Here is an 18,455-nt window from a genome sequence, read left to right as displayed (position 1 = left end):
GATCTGGCTGAGAGGGTATATATATATATATACATATATACATATATACGTGTGTATATATGTATATATACACACATATATATTGCAGACTTGATACTTACACATGGGGAAAATCCATTGAAAAAAAATGTTAATTATAATTTAGAATCACTTCAGTCAAGAGTGCACCAGGTATTCATAGCACTTTGATTTTACTGGGGAAGTGGAGAAATTTTGGGACATCTGTAAAAGTAATACTCCTGTAACTGAGCAGAGATGTCAAGTACATTTCATCACTTCATAAAACATTTAAGCCAGCAAGCCCTAAAAACAGTTAAAAATAAAATAAAAAAAACGCATATCTGTTCCTTTCCTACTTAAAAGTGCCTGTTCTTTTACTTACCAAAACACATTGCACTGACTGCATTTCCTTTCTTATAAGAAATCTGCAAAGCTGTCTTCCCTGCCTTTGCTGCTGCTACTCCCAATCCATCAAACATTAGAAGTAGTGTGACAGGAGTGTGTTTTATGTCGCTGGCATGTCTGTGAGCTAGCCAAACTGGGGACACACTCTTAAAAAACAGCCCTACAGGTAAAGTCAAAAACTCCACAGGGCAGGTATGCAGTATTGTACAACATGTAAATATTATGTCAGCAGCTTTGAAAGTGCATCGCTAGTCAACAGGCATGGTCTTAAATACATGCAAAAATACTTCAATAAATAAATCAAACAACACAAATGCTATAAAACATTTATTACAGCATACCCTCTGCACACAAGTACAGTATAAATGTAATTTAAAACGCTGTGGCCAATATTTACGTTGCATTTTATCTTCGACCTTCCCATACATCTACATATTGTAGCTCAGTGGTCCTTGTGTGTTAGATGTAGCTAAAACTGCAGCGAAGATGGCATAAACAGATGTGATGAGTTAATGAGTCACATACGGCACAATCAACTGATCTGCGCGCTGCTGCAAATGCAAAGAATGTCCGAACATTTATACATATTACATGAATAAAGTCTACTTTAAAATGCTTCAGTGTGAAGAAAACATCTCGTCTGGTAATCAGCAAATCTGGAGTTTGGAAGGTCACTTTACTTTATTAAATTGATGTAGAAAATTCCGAACACAACACCTATCCTAGTCACGATATACCAAGAGGCAAACAAACGCACAATATGAAATGGATTCATCTTGCATGTGTCTTCAGCGTATGCTCTCAGTACTGCCAGAGTAAAGAGCACTGATTCATCTAAGTTTAAAGTTTGCTTACAGTAATTTTCCCAAATGATAATGCTGCACAATCAAAGTATTCTCTCTGATAGAGCAAGAAAACGTGTAAATAGTCTTTTTCTTGACGTGTTGGCATCACAAGATTTGTCACAAGTATAGAGGTGAAATATCAGAAATAACAAAGGAACACCACGTGTTGGGAGATAAAATAAGCTTTACATGTTCTGTGTTATTTTCTTAGAAAAATAAAAGCTACATTGTAAGAGAAAGGGTTAAGACTTTATACATGTGGAAACAGAAAACCGCATGAATACTGCAATAACAACAGGCCTAATGATCTTCTGTGTAGCACAATCGGATTCATCTGGTATTTGCCAGCATTCTCAGACAACAGCTGGCCTCCACATGACTCATGTCAGTGATGATTTCCAGTTATTTGATGTTCAACACGGCTGTAAGAGGCACAGTGGAGCTCATTTTACCCTGGTGTGATGTCACCAGAGCACATGGGTGACATACTGAGGAGCTCGGTGACGAATGCAGTAGATTGTCAGATAATCAGCTACTGATTGCCTTCATACGCAGAGGCGTACTCGTGCATTTTTAGACAAAAGACTTGCAACCTTTAAGGCCTTTCGGAAATTAACTCAGGGTCACGGTATCCCTCTATCTTTCCCCTGTGAGGTATTACAGCTTCAACAGGTAGTACTTATCAGTGCTGTTATTCATACATGAAGCACTAAGGCTAGATATAATCATATGTCTGCAATCTGCATGTAGATAATCCTGTACATAAATTTACATTTGGTAATAAACATTCTTTATAAATGTATTCACAGCGTTCATCCACTGAGAGATTCTTAGTCCATTACACAAGTCTCAGAGTCGTATTATGAACATATTTTATGTAGCCTTGCGTCATAGCATTTGCAGTTAGTATTACAGCCTGAACAGGTACAGTCCTGTCATGTCATTCATCAGCTTGGGTCAGAGTCTTCTATCTCCACCTTCAACCTCACTCCATTTGTGATGGGAACATGGGTTGGGCAGAAGTGTGATGAGTGTGTGTGTGCGTGTGCTTAGGAAGAGCTTGTGTATTTCTGACTGGAGCGGGAGCTGGAGCGGTCTAGTCCATTCCCATGACAAGAGCCCTTCCATCGTCTTCCTCCGTCATCCAAGTGAGATGTTCTGTAGCACCAGCAGCACAGGCAAGACTACAAGACAAGAAGACACACGCACGCACAGAGTTGTTTGCTTTTCTTCCTTTATTAACAATACCATATTTTTAGTGTCAGTGTGTGCCCTCTTACCTGGAAGCAATTTTTAAACTTTTGGCTGACAAAGTAGAGGGCAATTGGATTAATGCAGGAGTTTAGGGAGGCCATGTTGATACCAATGTAATCCATCACTAACAGGAAGCTAGAGGGAAAATGGACAGTGTTGAGAATAAAGACTACAGGAAGTCACAGAGTGGAGAACAGTGGGTTCTCGTGAAATCTGCGGTTCATTTACGTCGCCTTCTGTATCTGCATGCCTACCTGAGCAGCTCACAGCGGTTGGGGTCATTCTGGTCGTATATTGTTTTCTTCAGAATACGGCTGAGATGAAGGGGTAGCCAGCAGAGAGCAAAAATCAACACGAGGCAGAACACCGTCTTGGCCACTTCCCTCCGCTACACAAAGAGAAATATTGATGTTATTGAGTATGTCTGTCTTTCATGGTCCGAGGGTGGTTTCAGACTGTGCGCCGCAGTCATTTGCATGTATACCTGTTTCATGTGGTCATTGAGTGCGATGCGCATCCCTTTTTTGCGGCTGAGCATCTCACAGGACATGAGTGTGTAAAAGATTCCTGTGCAGGCCAGTGGGAAGCAGAAATAGAAACCGAACAGCCACCAGTCTTTCACATCCTGGTAGAACTGGAAAAAGGAAAAAAGCCCAGACTTCAGCAAATCCAGTATTACTTACAAACTTATCGCAGAATTTATCCCATCAAACACACATTGTAGCAAAAAATTCAAGCTGAAATTGATGCTGTGTATTTTCTGCAACACTTACTTTTAAAGTGTTGTCAGAGATTTTTTTAACTGAAGTACAGGTCTTCCTATAGATAAAACTAACCTGAAAGTATTTCTCATTTAAATTAAAGTCAGTAAAGTCGCTATGTGAAGTAACACAGTTTTGATTGAGCCTGTGGCCCAATGATAAAAGCCCTGTTCACATTCCTGGGAAAATCACAAACAGTGCACAGTTAATGATGAATTTTCCATCAGCCAGCAGGGGTTAACAGTATTGTAGTACTCAGTACTCTTGGCCTCGAGACCAGTCTTAGGTTCACTTTTTCAAGGACTTTTTCCAGGATATTTTTTTTCCTACTAAAATGGAGCTCTTTGTTTCTTTAAATTCCAATGTAACAAACAAACAAATAAATAAAGATAACTGTTACTATCTCTATAATAATGCAAACAGTGAAATATGTGCCTTTATTAATCTCATCTTACTGGAACAATCTTTTATTAATAAATAGTCACGTGAAGCAAACCATAGGCAAACAGAAATTGAAAAAACTTACATTTTAAAAAATATGCTCTATTTTTTACGGTGGCTGACAAGTACAAACACGCTGCATACACAGACAGGTGCTGCAATTTGTGCTCTTTATCATGTCTATGTTCATCTGCTCCACACGTTTATATGTCTGTTGTCTGTCTCTCGTGTGGAAGCTCAGCACTGCCCCTAGAGGCCTGGAGCACTTCTGTTGTATGACTGGATACGCAGCATTTTCTTTTTGCATTTGTTTCCTTATTTGCAGCATGTTTCTGTTTTTGCAGCATTTTCCTTTTACATACATCCATTTTCTATACCGCTTATCCGTCAGGGTCGCGGGGGAGCTGGAGCCTATCCCAGCTGACTACGGGCGAGAGGCGGGGTTCACCCTGGACTGGTCACCAGTCAATCGCAGGGCCGACACACAAAGACAGACAACCACACACTCTCACACTCACACCTAGGGGCAATGTAGAGTAGCCAATTAACCTAATGTGCATGTTTTTGGTATTGTGGGAGGAAGCCGGAGTACCCGGAGAAAACCCACACAGGCACAGGGAGAACATGCAAACTCCACATAGAAAGGCCCAGACCGGGATTCGAACCTGGAACCCTCTTAGCGACAGTGCTAACCACTGCACCACCGCCCTTTCCTTTTACATCTGTTTCTTATATGCAGTGCGTTTCTGTATTTGCAGCGCCTGTCTGTATATGCAGCGTGTTTTGTATTTGTCGGCCACTGTAGAGTTTTTGACTACAGACCCCTGCAAAATGACACACTGATTTCGAGTTTTTTATTAAACGCAACACTATCTGTTCAAAAGCAACATGATTTTAGTTGAGGCGTAACGTGCTGTGAGGTGGTTCCGAAACTGGGCTCAGACTTGACTTGGGTTTGGATTATGTGAATTGAAGACATTTCCTCAACCAAGTCAACACAGCAGTTCTTCTCAAAGTCGTCAGCCAGCCCAAACTGAATTATGACATCGAGCTCAAATTACTCATTCAAACTGACAGATTACACATGAAAAGACACTGCAGCTTTATACTTTATTTCCACTGTGTTCTGCAATTCCTTCAGACCCTTCTGGTTTAAATAAAGTAGAAACATTCACATGTTGGAAATGTCTTTGCACTTTCTGCCTTGCTGTGCAGCTGTATGAATGCACTGTGAATATTATGACAAACAGTCATGTCCAGGTGATATGCTGGCAGTGTGTGACAATTTTTGGAGTCACTAATGAGTTGTTGGCAGAGCTTGAAAAAGAGGAAAAGACATCCTAATTAAAGACACACGCTAATTGTACTGTTGCTGCCCTGGCGCTGTGCTTTGATGTGAACCATTCTGTTGACATTTGGACTGAAATGTAACGTCATTATTGCAAGATATTTTACTGTGTGATCATATTTCTGTGGAAGATGAAAGTATCCATATGTTTGAGTTTATCATGTTGTTAAAGTCATTCTGAAGTCATTTTTTTAGCCACGCTAACATCTTGACTGCAGGAATAGCTATTTCACTTGGTCCTCCACTTCAGTCTAGAATGAAACATCTCAACAACTACTGTAGACTACATGAAATTGTGTACACAGAGTCACAGTGCCGACAGGAAACTTACTGACCTTAGTGAGTATTTTAATTTAATTTCAACTGTCTAGAACTTTAGTTTATGAATAAATACCTGCTAAACTAATGACATTCATACACCAAACTAGGATAGTGACCAGCGTAAAGATAGGTCTGCTAGACATTTGCTTGTTGATATTGTCACTGTCATGTTAACTTGTTGTATTAAATTACCCTTTAAACTGACAAACACCATATTTGTGATTCATGGTAGAGTTGAAAAGTATGAAAAAACATTTTTTTGTTATTAACACCACAAGGGGAAGGACTTAATTTCTCTCTATAGAGGATCTTTGATTATACTATACATTTTTTACATTGCGATATTATGACTTTTATATAATAATGCTCATGCTAATATTACTCAATACCTAAAGAATGTAAATGCTATACATCATTATTGCTAACAGATTACACATATGACCTACCTTCATAAAGCTGGAGGTCTGCTCTGGATGCAGCAGACAGACGCGCAGCTTGGTGCCTCTATACGGCATCTCCAACATGTCGAACGCAAGCGCCTCGGGCACTGCGAGCAGCACGGCAACCAGCCAGATCAGAGTCACCTCCACTGCTTTCCACAGAGGGATCCCCATCCCTTTGACCCTGCTCCATGATGTCACTGCGTGGTAGCTGCACAAACACACCGAGGTGTATTCTTGAACTGCTTACAGCACTTATGCTTGTTGTTTGTGTGTGCAGAGTAGACATCTACTTACCGGTCAATGCTGAGGGCGCACAGGCTGAGGACGGTGATTCCCACCGAAGCTTTCTGGATAAATGGCATCAACTTACAGACGTAAACGCCGAACGGCCAGTCCTCAGCTATTAGCTGCAAGGGGGAGGAAAGACATCCATAATGAGAGAAACTGAAGAAGTGTCACCTGAGTCAACACATGGACAGACCTTGTTCAGGTTCATGCAGGGGTCTTCTCTCTTCATGTGTCTTTTTGTATTACAGCATCAGCTAAAGCCAAAAGCAACAAGACCCCAAACTGTTCAAGTTCTTCTCCCAGCGGTTTTAAAATCAGTTCAGCATCAGGGCACTGTGCTCAACAACAAATCATGATACGCCTTTTATTATTGCCGAGTGTTTTCTGCACTTTCCAGCCGCTCGTCTACAGTTATGCTGCTAGTAACACTAGATTGTGTGTCTTTCCAGTGTTTAATTTAAGTTACTTTATTAATCCCAAGATGGGAAATTACTTTTCTGCATTTAACCCACCACTGATTGAAACACACACACATGCAACATGTAACATGCAGTGAAACACACAGGAGCAGTGGGCTGCACCAAGCATCACTCCACCACACTCAAATTTTTCCTGCCTGTCCGCTGGGGGAATCGAACCAGCAACCTTCCGATCACAAACCGCTTCTCCAACCTCTAGGCCACGGCTGCCCCCCAAAAGGTTTAAAACCATGTCTGTCCAGTTCAGCAGATGCTGTCGACCTTTGTTACTCTCATCATGCTTAACATTGCAGTTTGTTGTCACAAATTCCTGAAATACAGAACCCATAAAGCATGAAAAAATAAAGAAAAATCAGAGTGACTATTACTCAGATGTGCCTGGGTAAACTGCAGCACAGCATTCCAGCTTAGTTCAAGTGAATCCTTTTCAGATTTGGAAAGTAAAACAACTTTCACGCATTGTTTTCTGCCTTTGTTTTTGGAATGTTTTGGAACTGGTTTTGGTTCCAGCATGAGTTGTCCATTTGGCAGTGGTTGTATTCACACCCAAGCCAGCTGGAGCTTTTCTTTTTTTTCACAAACATGAGGCAAGCAAGGAAAATACAGACATAGTTTTGCCTCAAATACCAACACTCAAGTTGCTTTTAACTTTTGGCTGGATTTTTAGCTGTAATGATCTCGTGTAGTCTAGGTGGAAAAGTCTGCAAATTTCATACTTGAAAAGGAAACTGAACTGAAAACTGCACATAACGCGCAGAGTGTGAAGACAAACTGCAGTAATAAGCTTGTAAATAAACCACAGCTAAACCACAGACTGGCTGCTCACTCATAATGGTGAAAATGCAGTGCAGGGAATTTGCTTCAGATCAATGTCACAGTATATTACACACAGACCAAAGGATGTGCAATAAGTTCAATTAATGTTTTTGTATTGTGTTATATGTCTGCAATTTTGAACTACTTGCTTTATATAACAATGAAATGTTATCATCAGTTCTAAAATCACCAGTGACATCCAACAAACAGTAAAAACACCGGAAACAAATACAGACAGTGACAGACAGACACAAAGGAAGAATGTGGTCACCTTAAACACATTGATGGGGATGGCGATGACAATATAAAGCAGGTCCCCCAGTGCCAGGCTGCCAATCAGGACATTGGGTCCGTTCCTCATACACTTGTTCTTATATATGATTCTGAGCAGCGTTGAGTTGCCGATGATCCCCACCACAAAGATCAGGCACGACACGACGGTGTTCACATACTTGAAGGCGTACTTGATCTCTGTGGGCTTTATGCACATGGGGGGGAAGGAGCCTCGTGGCCGGACCGGCTGTAGGGGTGGAACTGGGACGGAGGTGTTGTTCTTGGAAGGTTCTGGAGTTTTGGAGCTGCCCTGGGAGTCACGGATGAACCGCGACGCTCCGACCTCCGCAGCCATAAGGAGACACAGCAGAGTGATGGCCCTCATCCTTGCACTCAAACAGCAAGACGTTCGCTGACTCAAAGGCACACACAGGAGTCTAAAAGCGCACACTTAAAGGCACTCAAATACACATGTTCACACACATCCACACGATGGGCTTTGCTGCGGCACTGGAAACGCTGGTCTGAGTCCGAGATTGCTTGACCTGCAGAAAAAAGTAGATAAACCATCATGTGTCACAAACACAAAAAATGTGTATACATTGATGCTCCCTAGAGATTGAATCCTACTGGCCTTTTCTGTAGTACGACCAGCAGGCCAAAGTTTTCATTTATGCTGTGAGATAGATCAACATCTGTTCAGACATACATGGTTCCTAAATGATGTATCCTAATAGCTGTGATGATCGACTCATTTTTCCTCTTGTACTTCAAGTTAATAAGTTGACAACAACAACAAAAAATAGTTAAACTATCAAAAAACATTCACAAGTTTAGAGCAGAGGGTAAAAGCATCCACATACTGAGGAGCTCAGCTTTCTCGAGCCTGATCCAACACTTTGTCAGACAAAGTTAAGTCAGACAGATCAAGCTTGATCCAGCTGTTCATAAACAAATTGCTCCTGAATTAGCATGTGTGTTAAAACCATTTTGATTTAGATATTTTTAAAATATGCACATGATTGAAAAGCGTAACAATAAGGAAGAGAAGGGCAATGACGCACAAAAGAGACAACTAGATTAGTGATGACTTAGGTGGTTAGATGAGGCCAGTACTTCTGTGTGTGTGTGTGTGTGTGTGTGAGCAAAAGAGAGAGATACTCTTTCTCTTTCACAGACGACACTAGCTAGACTCCGAGCCTCTCAAGAATCATGTGCACCCTTAAGAATGCCCTGAAGCGTCTCTCTGGATCAATGAGCTTATTGACGATGGAGGCAATATCTGTAGAGACATGTCAGCAAAGCACACACTCTCTCTCTCTCTTTCACACACACACACACACAGAGGCAGATCTTACATAAAGTCTCCCCATCTCTGAGCATATGTCCAAACCTCTTGACACTATGGTTCGGACAGTCAGAGGTTTGTGGACAACTGCTTAGTTTAAATTTTGATACTTTTTGATGCCACCTTTGAATGCGCTTACACCATACAAACACACACATACACTGCTTGCACAGACACACAACTGGGTCAAACACAACTGTCCATTCATATTAGCATTTGGCACACACACACACAAAAAACCAAAAAAAAAAACAGAGGCTCGTTCTGTTCACACACACAAAGAAACAAAATCACATGGATGAACTCACATAAATATCACAAGAAGTCAGCTTTGAAAAAACTGGCCATCATCCTTACACAGCATCTCTGTCATCTGAATTTTGCTTTTGTGTTGTATGGTACCTCATTAGACCGTTTTAGGGCAGGAATGCCTGATCAAATTATAAAACTGAGCTTTAACTGGTCCTCTTGATCCTCTTAATCTAATATATTTTCACTTCAAAGATCACTGGAGATCTTTAGCTTTGCTGGATACACTTTTTAGAAAGCTGAACAGAAGTTGAAAAGTTGGCAACCAGCAGCATGGAAGTGAATGGGATGCTTGCGGTGATCAGAAAAATATGTGTTTGTGTGTGGGAAGATGGGAAGAGAGGGCAGGAAGAGAAGCGTGAAAACAGAAACGGCATGGCAATAAAAGAGGTTAAAAGATTAAGACGGATGACAGATGTACTGTACCGTTTATTAGAACAATAGCAGGAAAAGGAAATCATAAAAAAAGCAAATCTTGAAGAGGGGAAAAGTGAGAGCTGAGTACAATGACTAAGGGGGCAGGAGTCACGAGAGTGACATGCAGGCAGGAGAGAGAGACAATAAAAGACTAAGATGATAAGAAGATGTGATAAATATCCAGCCTTCATAGTATTCCTGTTATGAATAAAATTTAGCTGTCTACAACACAAATTTAACGTATTCCTGCATGTGTTTAGTGGTGGAAAAAGTAGTCAGATCTTTAAGTGAAAGTACTAATATCACATTATTAAAATACCCCATTACAAGTAAAAGTTGTGCATTTAAAATAAATAAAGCACAAAACTATTATCAGCTAAATGTAATGTTCAAAGCAAAAGTTGTCATTCTGCAGCAAAATGTCTGATATTAGTAGTTGGTTAATAATTCAGCATCACTGTTTAAGCAGCATTTTACTGCTGTTGTGGCTCGAGGTGAAACTACTTTAGCTACTTTATATACAGTTAGGTAGTTTGGACCAGTGATTCCTAACTTAAGGGTAAGTGAGATGATTATGTCGAGCTGCATGTCTTTTATCTCAGTCAAAAGAGGTTACCATGATAACTTTGGATGGTGATTAATCAGTGACTACATATCAGTATGTATTCATTTGCACACTTTCAGTCAGAGACATTATTCGAGACATGAACAGGTAGCGAGTCAATACAGCTGTACGAAAGGTTCCCAAAACATCACGTGATGAGCCTCAATATTTGTGGTTGCAGTGTTCTTAAGGATCACTTCTGTCTGGCATGATGTCCTGTGATGATAACAGAAACACTACAACCACTGGGTGCCAGCTGTGATTTTGACCACCATACACTTCCATACACCATACAATTCCCTTGCTGTGCAGACGCTTCAGTTCAACTGATTCAGTGCTCTGTATGTTGTGGTCACACAGCAGACATTTTGACTCACAGGTGTATTAATAATGGCTGCATTCCACTTAGAGAAGTTCCTGCTAATCCTGCATGCTGGTTGTTGTGTTTTTGACGAGTCAAAATGTCCGTCGTGCAGCCTAATCACGTGGTGCTCTCGCCTCAGCACTCCTGCATTCAATTCCTACCTTTTCACAAGTTGCAGAAGGCCCCTGACTGAATGCTTGTCAATTAAATAGATTTTTGTAAAGATTTGAGTGTGCGGATGCTTGTTTCATTCAGTCTAATTCAGCTCGAGTTTCTAGCTCCAGAACTAATGATGCCGGGTGAGAGGCGTTTTACAGATGGCTAAAAGAGGCAGGCTTTGATCCAGCATGTCCTAATGATGGACAGATGGCCTCGACAAGACCAAAACTTCAAAATAAGTTTGCAGGTAATTGTACCAACCAACAGACTTCACAAAGACCCCATGTCCCTTCCTAGGCTCCATATTGATCAGTAATTGAACTATATGATAAATCTGGAGGGGAAATGTCTCTCTGGAGCAGCTGATAACAACTTAGAGATATCTGAAACCTGACAGTGGGCTCAAGGTCTACACTGTTTGTAAGGATTCACAAGCCAAAAAGTTTAGGAAACTCAGTATATATAATATATATACAACATATTGGATTTTATAAGCTTATTTGTTTCTTCGTGTAAATTTGTGATTGACAAAACAATAACTGAAGTGGAGTAAAAACTAAAAAGTAGCATAAAATGGAAATACTCAAAATGCACATACTTGAGTAAATGAACTTACAAAATGTTGAATGAACATGTACAGATATAAAAGTAGTTGCATTCCACCACTGTTCAGTTGTATGTAAAACCTTCCATATATTAAACTCAAATATTAGCCTATAGGAAAAGGACACGGGACACAACTGTGCAACAGCCTAACCTGCAATAAATCCTGCAAACAAAGTTTAAAAGGTTTATGGTAAGACTGAGAGGACATTTTGGAGCACCTAGTTTTTGGTGTGTATTGACATTGCAAGGAGTTCCTGTTACCCCACTGTTGGAATAACAGGAACACCTTAAGGCCTTAGCAGGAGCGCTACGTGAGAAGAATTACAAACACCAAGACACATGCCAACACAATGTTGTTTTTAAAATTGGGAAAGTTTAACATTTGATGACTACAAATGAAAAACACTGAGTTACAGCTCCATTACACCTAAATACACAGCCAGTTAAAGTTTATAGCCTTGCTTAAGAAGATCTGTCAGAGTGTGAAATATAGTTTTTCTGCCAGTTCCGTGGAGTTTAGTGGTCTGGACCCAATAAATCCAGTCTATACTTGACAAAAAGCCATATATATACTGTACATACATATATACACACACACACGTATATATATAGTACACTGCATGAGGCCTCCATAGGCCAGTCGTGAAATCGAAAAACAGTGCAAACTGTGTGACTGCTGTGAACAGATCATTCAGCACTAACAGACTATCATGACTGGAACTGCAACAAAGCGGGCCTTCTATTTTAATTTGCGTAACCGCATGAAAACGATGTTGTCATGCTATGAGAGCATCTCTGAGGTCCTTCAGTGCAAGACATCCACACTGAATAGCTTATGAAATGTAGAATGTGCCGTAATGGGCTTGTGAATTAGTTATTGTCATTATGCAAGAAAGAACCCCGTAAGTTGGGGAAATTTACAGACCGATTGCGCAAATAAAACAAGACGGACAGATGGATAAGAAAGATAAAGACAAACAGGCCAAAACTTGTTTTCAAGTCTTCAACTGCGTCAATTAAGAAGTCATTTATCAAAAGAGGCGCAGCAATTAATGCCATGTGGCTGTGGTTACTTGTGAACACACTGTGCACACAGTCAAATCACCCCTTTACTAATTACGTTTAAATTCATTAAATCACGGTCCATGACGTTTCCACCTACCAGGTCGCGGTGTTGTGGTGAGGTCCAGGCTCAACGTTTCCAGTCGATATTCCAGCAGAATTCCAATGTTTGGTTGGATAATTTTTCAAATAACGATTTAATAATTACGATTTCTTTAATGGGCTCCAGCAGTGGAAGCTCGCTGTGTGACCAGAGGGTCCCGCTGTGCGTCAGGGTCCTCCGCTCCCTGCTCCGATTGCGCTCTGCAGCGCAGGGACGCCGTCAGGGGTTTTATACCCACACGCAGCGGCCGCCGAGACAACCAATCAGATTACAGACACGGGCATCCTTCCCTCTCTGCTGTTGGAGCGCAGCAAGAATGCTCGCACGAGCTTTTCTTTTTTCCTTTTACATTTTTTTCCTGGAGAAGTACAGCTGTTTCACCAGTTTCTGTTCATGTAGCGACAGCTTTAAAGGTCATTAGTCACTGGGCAGATGACACAGGCAGCAGGATGGACATGGAACGTGAAGAACATGGAAGAGGAGTAGTTGAAAAGCTTCAAGAGCGAGCTGCTGTCATGGGAATGATTCAGCCTCCAGGGCGCTCACCAAAACACAAGATACACACAGTGCCTGACATCTGCTCCCACCAAACACTTGAAAAGGCCTTGGGCCCTTGTAAAGCATTTTACAAATACCAAAATGCACTATTTGCAATATTTGTGCCACCAGATATTGTATTATTACTGATGATCTGATCCAACACCAGAAAGAGATTGATAGACTTGGATCACCTACAACAAAATAAATAAGGTCACTGACTGAGCTTATTTTGTCCAGCAGTTGTGTTGACAATGACGTCAGCCTTAAACTGTCACAATTACCTGTAACCATGAACTTCTTTTTTGTTATTTTTATCCTCAGTATTGTGCAGCTGCTGAATTTTCTGCAATGATGAGAGTCTTTAAAAGTTGCAGCACAAATGGGCACTATTTACTCGTGTGTGTGTGTGTGTGTGTGTGTGTGTGTGTGTTGTTCTACACATTCACTTTCAGATGGTCCTGAACTTCACATGAAAGACAAACTGGATTTGAATGATTCTTCAATTATTTAATGCACAAAACACACAACAAAAATGCTAAATAGCTCACAATGTTCATTTCCTCTATGCTTGTGACGCACTCATGCACACATGCGCCCCAAACAAAGACACCAAACACAAAAAATTCAGGAGCAATCTCGTAAACCTCCCAACCCGTCACATGGTCATTAAACCAGCGGACGTGTGCACACACAAACACACATGAACACACACACACACACACACACACACACACACGCACACACACACTAAACAAAGGACCTCTCTATGGAGTCTGTTTAATGACATCCACCCCCTGTTCTAATTTGGGAGGTGACTATTCCTGGTGCATCATTATTGTTATTATCACAGTTTCGTATTGTCAAACCATTAACAGACATTATCTCCATTACACACGTGGTCATATGCATTATGCCTCTCCAACTCTCTCTGCACCTGTGTGTGTGTGTGTGTGCGCGCGCGCGTGGAGAGGGGCCGTACTGTTGTCCATGTCGCCCTGCTGTAGGCTACGTGGCCTTGGCAGAGGGACTCTCTTGGGCAGTCCCTGTAAACCTCTTCCTGATCTGTAAACAGGCTTCAGTTGCTTTCACAGGAAACAAGCTCTCTTTGAACTTTGTAGTGTAGTTCCTGATGGAGTCTGAATGTTAAGAAGATTTATTATTGACCCCAAATGTGGCAGAGATTTAAGAAAAACAAAAGCTGACAGAGAGACAAGCTGTGAGAGATAATCCCACTTTGAACTGAGTTAATAGAGCTCCATCCCCAAGCTGGTGTCCAGAGGAACCTGCAAACATTTCTCTGCATGACAAGGCCCCTGGGGTCCACAGATGTCATCCTCCAACTTGTAAAGGGTGTCTGTTAACCTAACCTCACCTTTATCTTTCAGTGCTGTTGCGCTGCATAATGTAACTTGAAAAATAATACAGTGTAGAAGTAAAATATATTTTTTAAAAATCCCTTCACATTGCAGGATTTTTTCTATCAAATTAATTAACTTCCTGCATTAATCATAAGAGTCACTTTTGCTGGAATCCACGCAATTCATTTTTTCTCCTAGTTATAATTTGTCAAACCAAATCAAAACAAGACAGGAAAAATGAGCTTGTCTCTGTATGTGCACTTTTAAGTTTTTGTTAAATTAAAAAATAAACTACACTGCATCACAGAAGCTGCATCAAATGGAAATCATTGTGTTTTGTGCCGCATTTCATAGACCCACATTTGTTCCCACAAATTCATCCAGAGATATTTGGGATCTTTCAATAAGTTGAGGTCTTGAAAGGAATTCAAAATAAATATCTGTGGTTTTGAACAATGCTCACTCAATGCTTACAAAATTAGTTTTCAACAATTGACCACTAAGTGCTTCATAGTCTTAGACAAAGATTTAGGGATTTATTTAAAGTGGGCTCAGACTAAATTATACAAATATGTTGAAAAATAACAAATCAGCGCATCATCTCCAATCCATTAGGCTTTGTTTCTTGTGCCTATTCAGGCTTAAAAACATCATTCCAAAGTCAGCAGCTAAAAGCAATGCTTTTTTTATTTGTATGAATCTGTGAAAAATAATATATGACTTTGTGTATATGAACAAATTTCAGCAAAGTAATCTGAACTCCATTTAAAGGTATAGCTGCAATGATGATATTGTTTATGAGAGAAAATGCAGCAAATCGTTTGTTGACAGACACTTCAGATTGGGCCTGTCAGCTGATATAGGCCAGTGATTAACACTGAATCAGGCAGTCTGTGGTGTAATGGTTTAATATAAACTTGGACATAAATTAGGTGGGGCTGAGCAGCACAGGCAGTGATGGTTTCATGTTGACTCTGAAGTGTAAGGAAATGTTTTTTTTGGCTGCAAATCGAAAACATATGTCTTAAACCAAAGGCTCTCACTCCATTCCCGCCCTTAAAAACCTTTGAGAACATGAAGGATGTTTCTTTTAATCTCTGCATCATTGCAGCAGATACGAAGAGACACATGAGTATATAAGACCAGTCATTTAACGCTACAACATAAACACCCGCAACCTGTTCATGACTTTTCTTGCATAGCTCTTTAACTCTGAAAAGAGACTGGGAGGGAAGAGCTGCATGATTCAGTGGTCTCATGTAATAGTTTACATGTACAAGCACATATACAAAATAATTGGGTTTAAAAACAAAAAACTTTCAAGTGTAGTAAAGAAAAAGGAAAAAAAATAATCGAATGAAGAGAAACATTTGGCAAACCCGCACTACCAACACCACTCCTCCTTCTCTGCCCCCCACCCCAATATTTCAACACAGACACACACGTACAGTGTTGCAACCCTGCAGCTGTCTGGATGTTTTCTCAATGCTTCTGATATCCCATCGGACCAATGCCTCGTAGCTGTAATGTGTTTGTGTGTGTGATTCTCATAGTGCACACACGCGTGAAGATGCCTTAAACTCACCCTCAAATATGTGAGCAATGAAATTTCTGAAAAGAATGTGCTCAGCAAACCAGTAAGAACCCATTCAACCCAAAGTCTTATTGAAAGGGTGGCACCAACTTTAAACTTCATCCAGTTTCTTGAACAACCATGGCAATGACCTGGCCAAGGAAAGCTTCATCAGGAGACAGCACATCATTCTGCTGTTCCTGTTTCAGCTCGGCTACTACCGTCTATTCTCATCTGCACTGCCAGCCTCCTGCATTGTGGGTCTTCTTCCTAACGTTTCCTCAGTCAGTGCTCTGCTGTGAGTTGGAGTGTAGCATCATAACTTCCAATCCCTCTGGGCCCTGATTTCATACCACACAGCTGTGAAGAGAAAGTTCTCTCATCCCTTCTCATCAGTGTGTAATTCTGTACTTCTTTTATCAGTGTCTAGAGGAAAAGCTGATAGTAGCCTCCTATCTTGCAGCTCACATTGGCAGTGAGGGGCAGTTACTTGTGCCAGGTCAATGAAGAGGTATTAAAAGGTCCTTTGTACCCAGTAATCATCCTTGAGGGGAAGAAGGGGCTTCTGTCCTTGTGGTTTACTTGTTGACAGTGGCTGAGGCAGGTTGAGCGACCTGCTGTTGGTAATGCTCAGGAAGCAGTCACGTTGACATTTTATGCCGCATTTTTAAAGCCTATCACAGCTGACTACGGGCCAGAGGCAGGGCACTCCCTGGACTGGTCGCCAGTCAATTGCATGGCCGACATACAGAGACAGACAACCACACACTCACACTTAGGGGCAATGTTGAGTAGCCAATTAACCTAATATGCATGTTTTTGGGATTGTGGGAGGAAGCTGGAGTACCCGGAAAACCCACACAGGCACAGGGAGAACATGCAAACTGCACACAGAAAGACCCAGGCCGGTACTCTCTTGTTGTGAGGTGACACAACCTTTCTCTTAGATCCTATATGTATTTATCAATGAAGCCAGATGAAAGCAATCAGCTAGCACAACTGCAACCCTATGTTGCAGATATTAAGTCCTGGATTACCCACAACTTTCTTCTGTTGAACTCAGACAAAACTAAGGTTCTACTAGTTGGTCCAAAACATAAACAATCTTTAGCTAATGATATAGCCTTTCATAACGGACTAGCCAGCTTTGATCAGGACTTGTCTATCAATTCGCACATAAAACAAATCTCGAACACTGTGTACTTGCACCTTTGTAACATTGCAAAAATCAGGCATGTCCTTTCCTTAGATGCTACTGAGAAGCTCATCCATGCTTTTGTTACCTCCAAGCTGGATTATTGTAACTCTCTTTTGTCAGGATACCCTAAAAAGTCCCTCAGGACTCTGCAGCTCATTCAGAACTCCGCAGCTCGTGTTCTGACTAAGACTAAGAGGCGTGACGACATTTCTCCTATGCTGACCTCTCTACACTGGCTTCCAGTAAAATTTAGAGTAGAATTTAAGATCCTCCTCCCAACCTATAAAGCTGTGCATGCTCTGGCACCATCATATATCACTGATCTCATTGAACCATATCAGCCCTCTAGGGTGCTGTGTTCCTTAGATTCAGATTCATTCTTACTGGTAATACCACGAATCTCCAAATGTAGATATGGAGCCAGGACCTTCAGACACCCTCTCTATGTTTAAGAGTAGACTTAAAACCCTCCTTTTTGACCATGTCTATAGTTAGGACTGTTCAGGCTCTGCCTGGACCAACCCCTAGTTATGCTGCTATAGGTTTAGATTGCTGGGGGATGGGACTCATCATGTCCCATCACCGGTACAGCACTAACTCGTCCTCTCCCAAGGAGCTCTTGTGCTCCATCTTTTTTCAGCACATCTGGAGCATGTTGCTGGATCCAGAATCTCCTACCTCGCCCTCCTGAGGCCTGGTAGTGCTGCTGGATCCTGAGTCTTCTCTTCTTCTCTTCTTTTTTTGAATGTGTTGTTTACACACCTGTAAAGTGTCTTGAGATAACTCTGTTATGAATTGGCACTTTAAATAAAATTGAATTAAATTGAATTGAATTGACAGTGCTAACAGCTGCACCACCATCCTGCACACAATCAACTGTCTTTCTCCATAATTGATTAAAAATCTGCATTGTGTTGGTTATACTTTGGTCAGTGATCCAGAAAATCCCACAAATAAACTGCCCCCCCCCCCCCCCCCTTTTTTTTCTTCTCAAAAACAGCCATTGTTGTTAAAAGCACTTGCCTTTGCTATCACACAGCTGGCTGTGATAGTAAGGACACACGGTGAGACACTTCTGACATCTCTAGAGGAAGTGGATGTCTGCTCCCAAGAGTTATTCCAAAAAGATGGTATTTTTGC

At 41.1% G+C, this 18,455-nt stretch overlaps 1 protein-coding gene across 1 annotated transcript; it reads right to left on the bottom strand.

The window, feature by feature from the left end:
• Positions 1-719: 719 nt before the first annotated feature.
• Positions 720-12,868, bottom strand: LOC124068483 (endothelin receptor type B-like). Its single transcript, XM_046406771.1, has 8 exons — positions 12,644-12,868; positions 7,673-8,219; positions 6,113-6,225; positions 5,822-6,026; positions 2,989-3,138; positions 2,759-2,892; positions 2,531-2,639; positions 720-2,434 (listed from the first exon to the last, which is right to left on the bottom strand). Exons 2-8 carry the CDS (start codon positions 8,057-8,059, stop codon positions 2,300-2,302), a joined length of 1,233 nt encoding a protein of 410 aa, XP_046262727.1. The 5' UTR covers positions 8,060-8,219; positions 12,644-12,868; the 3' UTR covers positions 720-2,299.
• Positions 12,869-18,455: the final 5,587 nt, after the last annotated feature.

The sequence above is a fragment of the Scatophagus argus genome, chromosome 12, assembly GCF_020382885.2.
Source record: "Scatophagus argus isolate fScaArg1 chromosome 12, fScaArg1.pri, whole genome shotgun sequence".
Taxonomy (NCBI): Eukaryota; Metazoa; Chordata; class Actinopteri; family Scatophagidae; genus Scatophagus; species Scatophagus argus.
The sequence above is the reverse complement of the archived record's forward strand: the minus strand, read 5'-3'. Positions and strand labels throughout refer to the sequence as shown.